At 44.5% G+C, this 10000-nt stretch overlaps 1 protein-coding gene across 9 annotated transcripts in view; it reads left to right on the top strand.

Annotated features, from left to right (window-relative positions):
- Positions 1 to 10000, top strand: part of znf512b (zinc finger protein 512B) — a 75759-nt gene that overhangs the window by 12880 nt on the left and 52879 nt on the right. Inside the window, exon 1 of one of the 9 annotated variants that reach the window (XM_090203753.1) lies at positions 8274 to 8475. The exons of 7 other annotated variants lie outside the window; for them this stretch is intronic. In XM_090203753.1, coding sequence (XP_090059879.1) covers positions 8367 to 8475 — 109 coding nt within the window. In that variant the 5' untranslated portion in view covers positions 8274 to 8366. Of the gene's footprint in view, positions 1 to 8273; positions 8476 to 10000 lie in introns of those variants that run through there. One more of the 9 variants, XM_036947528.2, reaches the window with a different exon arrangement.

Genomic DNA, 10000 nt, shown 5'->3' with positions numbered 1-10000 from the left:
TGTTCAGGGCACATAGCCCAAAGCTTCACGGTTTGTTTTTGTTCTTTGTTTTGTCGGCGTCATTTTGAATAAAGAGAAAATGTACTGCTTCATGCTGCACCTTGGTCCAGTCCTTCAGCCAGCCGTGACAAACAAACTACTATCAATTTAGGAGTCAACAATCTCACCATGTTCAACCTGCAGATCGATGTGCTTTGCAGAGTGGAGTCTGACATTCACAACGGCCATGCAACAACACCATGCAATGCACCCTGGGCTAAAGAGGAAAACAAATAGGAGAAATGTGGTAGTTGAATTGTTAAATTGCACGTTTCTCAAGGCTCATTCAGGAGAAGACAACCTCCCGCGTTATGACAGCGACCAGTGTTTAAACCTGCCATTATGATATGTTTAATGTAGTGACAGCGACTTTATCACGGTGCTACATCATACCGTCCGAATTTCTGCCTGCTTGAACAGCAATAGCTCAGATACACATGAAAACGTGAAACGACTCCGGGAATCGATAGAACTCACAGATGCACAGAAACTATTTAACATTCGAAATGGGTGAAGTCAGACTGCTGTTTGGCAGAGTGGAAGGGCTAATTTTGCAAGACAGATTTGGCACCTTAGGAAAGAAGAGGGGAAAATAGTTCCCCCATAGATGTGTGTGTGTGTGTGTGTGTGTCATGACAATGAGGCTGTTTGTCCCTACCTCCCCCATTCGGTCGCATATAATTTGAATCTAAGATAATATGGAAATATAACGTAGACCACAATAAGCGGTGAATACTAATGAGGATGTCTGTTGCTTAAAGGCAAAATCCACTCAACTACCATTTGGTCTTTCTTTTCTCATTAGTCCACTGTTGATACGTTTCCAAATCGTTTTGCATGTCAGTAGTCATGTTTTCAAGATCTTTGACTTTTGAGAAGCAAAGTGTCACCGGCCACATCATCATGATTTGTTTGACCTTTATTTGAGGCAAAATGAGGCAAAGTGTATTTTCTTTATTCTGTGTGTAGCACGTCACCTGCCCAGGGATACCTCTGGGCCCTTGTAGTTTAGAACAGGTTGCCACAGCTTTCCCTGGTCAGGTCACATGGTCAGGTAATTGTCCTGGCCCTCGTTATGTTTTATGCACTGCTCTCTTCCTCTGACCTTCATGTGACTGGTCAGTTAATGTTTAAGCTCTGTTTTCTCTGACCCTCCTGTGACTGTTTAGTTAATGTTTCACTTCCTCTGGCTGGACCAATGGTAACTAACACACCAGTTGACTGATGGATGCCCAGAGTGTTCTCAGTGTGCAGTGGTTTATACATTCCTGCCTTTATTGCCCATAAACAGCTGCTTATAAATCAGTCAGACTCGTGTGATAAGTTGTTACCCTGTCCCACCCCTGGTTCTCCACAGCACTGGGAATCAGAGCCAGAACAGGAAAGAGGGAAAGAGAAGGGGTGGGGGCTAGCAACACTTGTGAGATTTGGTTTGTTTCGGTATTTTAATGTACAAAATAAACTTCTAGCCATAACGCTTTGAGGTAGTGGATGACCTCTCGGATAGGATAGGAACAGTACATTCCTTCCAAACAGGCAAGGGTACAAACAGGAAAAAAAGTTAGGGTCATTTCATTTTCATTGTGGTCCTGTCAGGGAGGAGGCACACTTACTTGGCTGTAGTTCACTAGTGAGTAATGACAATGCTATTCCATCATGTGGCCTGTGTTGTTATCATCCTCCTGCTAGCATCCTGATGTTAGCATCCTGCTGTCATCCTCCTGCTGCTTTCATCCTGCTGCTAACAACCTGTTACTATCATCCTGTGGTTATTATCCTACTGTTATCATCCTACTGTTATCATCCTGCTGTTAGCATCCTGCTGTCATCCTCCTTCTGCTAGCAACCTGCTACTATCATCCTGCTGTTATCATCTTACTGTTATCATCCTGCTGTCATCTTCCTGTTGCTAGCAACCTGCTACTATCATTCTACTGTTATCATCCTGCTGTCATCCTCCTGTTGCTAGCAATCTGCTACTATCATCCTACTGTTATCATCCTGCTGTTAGCATCCTGATGTTAGCATCCTGCTGTCATCCTCCTTCTGCTAGCAACCTGCTACTATCATCCTGCTGTTATCATCTTACTGTTATCATCCTGCTGTTATCATCCTGCTGTCATCTTCCTGTTGCTAGCAACCTGCTACTATCATTCTACTGTTATCATCCTGCTGTCATCCTCCTGTTGCTAGCAACCTGCTACTATCATTCTACTGTTATCATCCTGCTGTCATCCTCCTGTTGCTAGCAATCTGCTACTATCATCCTACTGTTATCATCCTGCTGTTAGCATCCTGCTGTCATCCTCCTGTTGCTAGCAACCTGCTATTAACATCCTGCTGTTATCATCCTACTGTTATCATCCTGCTGTCATCCTGCTGTCATCATAATCCTGCTGCTATTATCCTGCTATTAGCATCCTGCTGCTATTATCCTGCTATTATCATCCTGCTGCTATTATCCTGCTGCTATTATCCTGCTGTTAATATCCTGCTGCTATTATCCTGCTATTAACATCCTGCTGCTATAATCCTGCTACTATAATCCTGCTGTTATCATCCTGTTGTTATTATCCTGCTGCTATAATCCTGCTGTCATCATAATCCTGCTGCTATTATCCTGCTATTATCCTGCTGTTAATATCCTGCTGCTATTATCCTGCTATTAACATCCTGCTGCTATAATCCTGCTACTATAATCCTGCTGTTATCATCCTGTTGTTATTATCCTGCTGCTATAATCCTGCTGTTACATCCTGCTGCTATAATCCTGCTACTATAATCCTGCTGTTAGCATCCTGCTGTTATTATCCTGCTGTTATAATCCTGCTGTTACATCCTGCTGCTATAATCCTGCTGTTAGCTTCTTGCTGCTATAATCCTGCTGTTAGCTTCTTGCTGCTATAATCCTGCTGTTAGCTTCTTGCTGCTATAATCTTGCTACTATAATCCTGCTGTTAGCATCCTGCTGTTATTATCCTGCTGCTATAATCCTGCTGTTACATCCTGCTGCTATAATCCTGCTGTTGTCTTCCTGCTGCTATAATCCTGCTGTTGTCATCCTGCTACTATAATCCTGCTCTTAGCATCCTGCTGCTATTATCCTGCTATTAACATCCTGCTGCTATTATCCTGCTATTAACATCCTGCTGCTATAATCCTGCTGCTATTATCCTGCTATTAACATCCTGCTGCTATAATCCTGCTGTTAACATCCTGCTGCTATAATCTTGCTGTTATCATCCTGCTACTATAATCCTGCTATTACCATCCTGCTGCTATAATCCTGCTGTTAGCATCCTTCTGCTATAATCCTGCTGTTAGCATCCTGCTGCTATAATCCTGCTGTTAGCATCCTGCTGCTATAATCCTGCTGCTATAATCCTGCTGTTATCATCCTGCTGCTATAATTCTGCTGTTATCATCCTGCTGCTATAATTCTGCTGTTATCATCCTGCTACTATAATCCTGCTGTTATCATCCTGCTGCTATAATTCTGCTGCTATAATCCTGCTGCTATAATTCTGCTGTTATCATCCTGCTGCTATAATTCTGCTGTTATCATCCTGCTGCTATAATTCTGCTGTTATCATCCTGCTGCTATAATTCTGCTGTTATCATCCTGCTGCTATAATTCTGCTGTTATCATCCTGCTACTATAATCCTGCTGTTATCATCCTGCTGCTATAATTCTGCTGCTATAATCCTGCTGCTATAATTCTGCTGTTATCATCCTGCTGCTATAATTCTGCTGTTATCATCCTGCTGCTATAATTCTGCTGTTATCATCCTGCTGCTATAATCCTGCTGTTAGCTTCTTGCTGCTATAATCCTGCTGTTAGCGAACAGCTAGTGGTTGTTTTGGTTATATTGTAGCCCTATTAGTGTGCGGGCTCTTTCCCTTACGGTGACTGGAAAGTACCCAGTGTTACCACAGGGTTTCTGTACATTTCCTGTGAATACCAAGGCACATGGGACTGTAGAATAATACTGTATTCATGTATTAAGCCAAGAGAACTTGTCCCCTGTCCCCAGGTGGAGAGGAAGCTAAAGTTAAGCAGGTGTCTGGAGGAGAAGGGCTTCAATGACCCTCATAATACTCGTAACAGTGTTTCCATTGGTGTTCTCTCAGCTGGAGCTGTAATAGTGGCTGTTGCCAAACTCTTCTCAGGTACCGTTGCGTTGATATTGTGAAGTGAACAAGAACAATTGGGATCCAGGCTACCCAGACACAACATTTTGAGTCACTTGTCACGTATAAAGTCACATTTAGATTAAGGCTTTGACGGTACCAGTATCACAATATTTTTCCCATGGCAAAAATGAAAATACAAAGTGTAGCCACCTCTTTGTTCCTTTAAAAACTTGCCGTATGTAAAATAGTGTGTGGTATAGGTTGAAACATGTTTTTTTGAGGACTCTTAACATAATGATGTTTGTTTCCAATATTAGGGCTGTTCTAAAGAAGTTAATTCCGCTTTGTGTCATGCCACGATACTAACCAGTATAATAACTAGTAACTAACGATACTAACCAGTATAATAACTAGTAACTAACGATACTAACCAGTATAATAACTAGTAACTAACGATACTAACCAGTATAATAACTAGTAACTAACGATACTAACCAGTATAATAACTAGTAACTAACGATACTAACCAGTATAATAACTAGTAACTAACGATACTAACCAGTATAATAACTAGTAACTAACGATACTAACGGGCCTAATTTAGATACAGTAAAATAAATGTTTAGGACAAACCAGCAAATAGCTTCGTAAGTACAGTATTGTGTGAGGCATTCTATACACATACTATGTATTTCCATTCTATACACATACTATGTATTTCCATTCTATACACATACTATGTATTTCCATTCTATACACATACTATGTATTTCCATTCTATACACATACTATGTATTTCCATTCTATACACATACTATGTATTTCCATTCTATACACATACTATGTATTTCCATTCTATACACATACTATGTATTTCCATTCTATACACATACTATGTATTTCCAGCGCAGCAGTCCAGTGGTTTTACTCCTGTTTTTATACAAAACCTGCGAGAGGGATTCCTTCACTAACAGAAGCAGCATGGAGTCCTCACATTGTAGTCCTCATAGGGATTAAGCCATGTGGTTGAGTTGTGACTCTGCCATACCCGAAACACAGCTACCATGACAGGATGTGGCCAGAGAGGGTGTCTGTCTGGAATAGACTACACTCTTAGACAATAACGTTTCCAAAAAGGTTATTTGCAGTGGTGTAAAGTACTTAAGTAAAAATACTTTAAGGTACTACTTAAGTCGTGTTTTGGGGGTATCTGTACTTTACTTTACTATTTTTGATTACTTTTACTTCATTACATTCCTTAAGAAAATAATGTACTATTTCCTCCATACATTTTCCTTGACACCAAAAAGTACTCGTTACATGTTGAATGCTTAGCAGGACAGGAAAATGGTCAAATTCGCACACTTATCAACCGAAAGTCCCTGGTCATCCCTACTGCCTCTAATCTGGCAGACTCACTAAACACATGCTAAGTTTGTAAATGATGTCAATGTTGGAGTGTGCCCATGGATTTCCGTAAATAACAAAATAAAAATAAAAGGATGCCATCTGGTTTATATAATATAAGGAATTTTAAATTATTTATACTTTTACTTTTGATACATAAGTATATTTGAAACAAAATGCTTTTAGACTTTTACTCAAGTATAATTTTGCTGGGTTCCATGTAGAACTTTCTGTGGGAAGGGTTCTACATGGAACCCAAAAGGGTTCTACTTGGAACACACTTGTAGTGTGTGTGCCTGCATGCCAGAGTCGTGGTCGTATGGTTCTAACCAGGGAAATGCCAGAGTCGTGGTCGTATGGTTCTAACCACGGGAAATGCCAGAGTCGTGGTCGTATGGTTCTAACCACGGGAAATGCCAGAGTCGTGGTCGTATGGTTCTAACCAGGGAAATGCCAGAGTCGTGGTCGTATGGTTCTAACCACGGGAAATGCCAGAGTCGTGGTCGTATGGTTCTAACCATGGGAAATGCCAGAGTCGTGGTCGTATGGTTCTAACCAGGGAAATGCCAGAGTCGTGGTCGTATGGTTCTAACCATGGGAAATGCCAGAGTCGTGGTCGTTTGGTTCTAACCACGGGAAATGCCAGAGTCGTGGTCGTATGGTTCTAACCACGGGAAATGCCAGAGTCGTGGTCGTATGGTTCTAACCACGGGAAATGCCAGAGTCGTGGTCGTATGGTTCTAACCAGGGAAATGCCAGAGTCGTGGTCGTATGGTTCTAACCAGGGAAATGCCAGAGTCGTGGTCGTATGGTTCTAACCACGGGAAATGCCAGAGTCGTGGTGGTATGGTTCTAACCAGGGAAATGCCAGAGTCGTGGTCATATGGTTCTAACCAGGGAAATGCCAGAGTCGTGGTCGTATGGTTCTAACCATGGGAAATGCCAGAGTCGTGGTCGTATGGTTCTAACCTGGGAAATGCCAGAGTCGTGGTCGTATGGTTCTAACCACGGGAAATGCCAGAGTCGTGGTCGTATGGTTCTAACCAGGGAAATGCCAGAGTCGTGGTCGTATGGTTCTAACCAGGGAAATGCCAGAGTCGTGGTCGTATGGTTCTAACCAGGGAAATGCCAGAGTCGTGGTCATATGGTTCTAACCAGGGAAATGCCAGAGTCGTGGTCGTATGGTTCTAACCACGGGAAATGCCAGAGTCGTGGTCATATGGTTCTAACCACGGGAATTGCCAGAGTCGTGGTCGTATGGTTCTAACCATGGGAAATGCCAGAGTCGTGGTCGTATGGTTCTAACCACGGGAAATGCCAGAGTCGTGGTCGTATGGTTCTAACCACGGGAAATGCCAGAGTCGTGGTCGTATGGTTCTAACCAGGGAAATGCCAGAGTCGTGGTCGTATGGTTCTAACCAGGGAAATGCCAGAGTCGTGGTCGTATGGTTCTAACCACGGGAAATGCCAGAGTCGTGGTGGTATGGTTCTAACCAGGGAAATGCCAGAGTCGTGGTCGTATGGTTCTAACCTGGGAAATGCCAGAGTCGTGGTCGTATGGTTCTAACCACGGGAAATGCCAGAGTCGTGGTCGTATGGTTCTAACCAGGGAAATGCCAGAGTCGTGGTCGTATGGTTCTAACCAGGGAAATGCCAGAGTCGTGGTCGTATGGTTCTAACCAGGGAAATGCCAGAGTCGTGGTCATATGGTTCTAACCAGGGAAATGCCAGAGTCGTGGTCGTATGGTTCTAACCACGGGAAATGCCAGAGTCGTGGTCATATGGTTCTAACCACGGGAATTGCCAGAGTCGTGGTCGTATGGTTCTAACCATGGGAAATGCCAGAGTCGTGGTCGTATGGTTCTAACCAGGGAAATGCCAGAGTCGTGGTCGTATGGGCCGCATGGTGGCAGTTCACCAGTGACATAGGATGTAGGGCTTTTTGTTCTCTGAGCATTGGCTGCTTGTTTGTGTGTGTGTGTGTGTGTGTACCTGCGGTTCTTAGATGTCAGGCTACCAACAGTGTAGACCCTAGTCTCCAACCCACCACACAGACTCCATCTGCTGACCAAGCATCTCTTTGTAGAATCTCTCTCTTTCTCGCTCTCTCACTTTCTCTCTCTCGCTCTCTCTTTTATCTCTTCTTCTCTCTTTCTACCCTCCCTCTCTCTCATCTGTCCCAAAGCCTTTCTCCTCTCTGTCGATGTCCACCCCTTTAAACTCTCTCAGTGTTGAAAACACCAAATCGATAGGAGGTATAGATTAGTAATGTTTGTTTTGAGGGAGAAATTGAATTGTTGTGGGTTTCTCTGTCTGGTGTTGGTGAGTATGTATGAGATCACTTTTTCTTCTAGTCACACCTCCTTTTGGCAGGATGAGGGGATGGGGAGTGGAGGAGGGGGGAGTACTGTGTGTGTGTGTCACAGTCATTGACTAAGATATTGCACTGTCTGAACTGCTGTTCTGTGTCTGGATCTGTGTTAGGTATACATGGTAATCATACGTATGTAATGAACGATAACCTGAACAAGAGCGAGCTATAGCCTTTTATGCGTCATGCTAATAATGTAGTATGTGGGAAACTGTCTAGGAAATTCATCCCTCTCAGAGCAATGTGTGTTTTTCTCCTCAGCAGCTCCTACGTGATATAATTTCACCAGTGGGCCTGATTTCCCATGATTCTAGATGGAAGTTCAGTCATCCAGAGCTTCTGTGATTGGATGAGAGTGAGCAGACTGTTGGTTTTGGGCCAATAGAATGATAGAACAAGGTTTAGTTGACTTCTATGGCCTCTTTAGAATGGTGTGAGGCATACCAGGCAGTCTGGCAGTGGAACAGAATGCTCTACAATCAATGGAAGTCTATTCAGATGCACGATTATACAGCAGAAATCAGTGAGTATTGGGTTTTCTGTTGATTCTGCTGTTTAAAGCGTGGCATATCCTCTTTGGTAACAAGATACCCCCACAGTTGAGCTGTGCTGTGTGTGGATTCTTGGCTCATAGAGAATGCTCTCTAGTGCACTTTGTGCTATCAAATGGAGAAGTGACGTTTAGTCCTGTGTGTGTGTGTGTGTGTGTGTGTGTGTGTGTGTGTGTGTGTGTGTGTGTGTGTGTGTGTGTGTGTGTGTGTGTGTGTGTGTGTGTGTGTGTGTGTGTGTGTGTGTGTGTGTGTGTGTGTGTGTGTGTGTGTGTGCACCTTGCATAGCCCTCAGCCAGAGAGGGAAAGGGAAAATGAATGTGTCTGGGCTACCTGAAGCTGTAATGTTATGGTGGTGATCCTCCTCTCTGCCTATTAACTGTCTGGAAACAGACCAGGGAGCGATAGAGATGTCAGACAGAGAGAGAGGGGGGGGGGGAGAGAGAGAGAGGCATACAGAGCGAGAGAGGAGAGGGAGAGAGAGGGGAAGGGAGAGAGAGAGAGAGACAGGTGGGAGACATACAGGGAGAGAGAGAGGGGTGGGAGAGGGAGAGAGAGACAGAGAGAGATTGGGGAGAGGGAGAGAAAGACAGAGAGGGGGAGAGAGATAGAGGGAGAGAAAGAGAGAGGGAGAGAGACAGAGAGAGATGGGGGGAGAGGGAGAGAAAGACAGATAGGGGGAGAGAGAGACAGAGAGAGATAGGGAGAGAGGGGGAGAATGAGAGAAAGACAGAGAGGGGGAGAGAGAGACAGAGAGAGATAGGGAGAGAGGGGGAGAGTGAGAGAAAGACAGAGAGGGGGAGAGAGAGACAGAGAGAGATAGTGAGAGAGGGGGAGAATGAAAGAGATGGAAAGAAATAGAGGGGGAGAGTGAGAGAGAGAAAGAGAGAGAGGGGGAGAATGAGAGAGAGACAGGTGGGAGACATACAGAGAGAGAGAGAGGGGTGGGAGAGGGAGAGAGACAGAGAGAGAGGCATACAGAGCGAGAGAGGAGAGGGAGAGAGAGAGACGGGTGGGAGACATACAGAGAGAGAGGGGTGGTAGAGAGAGAGGATAGGGAGAGAGAGACAGAGGTGGGAGAGGGGGAAAGAGAGAGAAATAGAGAGAGAATGAGGTGGGAGAGAGAGAGGGGGAAAGGGAGAGAGAGAAAGAGGTGGGAGAGAGATAGAGAGAGATAGGGGAGAGGGAGAGAAAGACAGAGGGGAGAGGGAGAGAAAGACAGAGAAAGATAGGGGAGAGGGAGAGAAAGACAGAGAAAGATAGGGGAGAGGGAGAGAAAGACAGAGAGGGGGAGAGAGATAGAGGGAGAGAAAGAGAGAGGGAGAGGGACAGAGAGAGATAGGGGGAGAGGGGGAGAATGAGAGAAAGACAGAGAGGGGGAGAGAGAGACAGAGAGAGATAGGGAGAGAGGGGGAGAGTGAGAGAAAGACAGAGAGGGGGAGAGAGAGACAGAGAGAGATAGGGAGAGAGGGGGAGAATGAAAGACATGGAAAGAAATAG

Source organism: Oncorhynchus mykiss, chromosome 16, assembly GCF_057628025.1.
Source record: "Oncorhynchus mykiss isolate SJ-2025 chromosome 16, ASM5762802v1, whole genome shotgun sequence".
Taxonomy (NCBI): Eukaryota; Metazoa; Chordata; class Actinopteri; order Salmoniformes; family Salmonidae; genus Oncorhynchus; species Oncorhynchus mykiss.
Note: the sequence above shows the minus strand (reverse complement) of the source record. Positions and strands in the feature narration are given on the sequence as shown.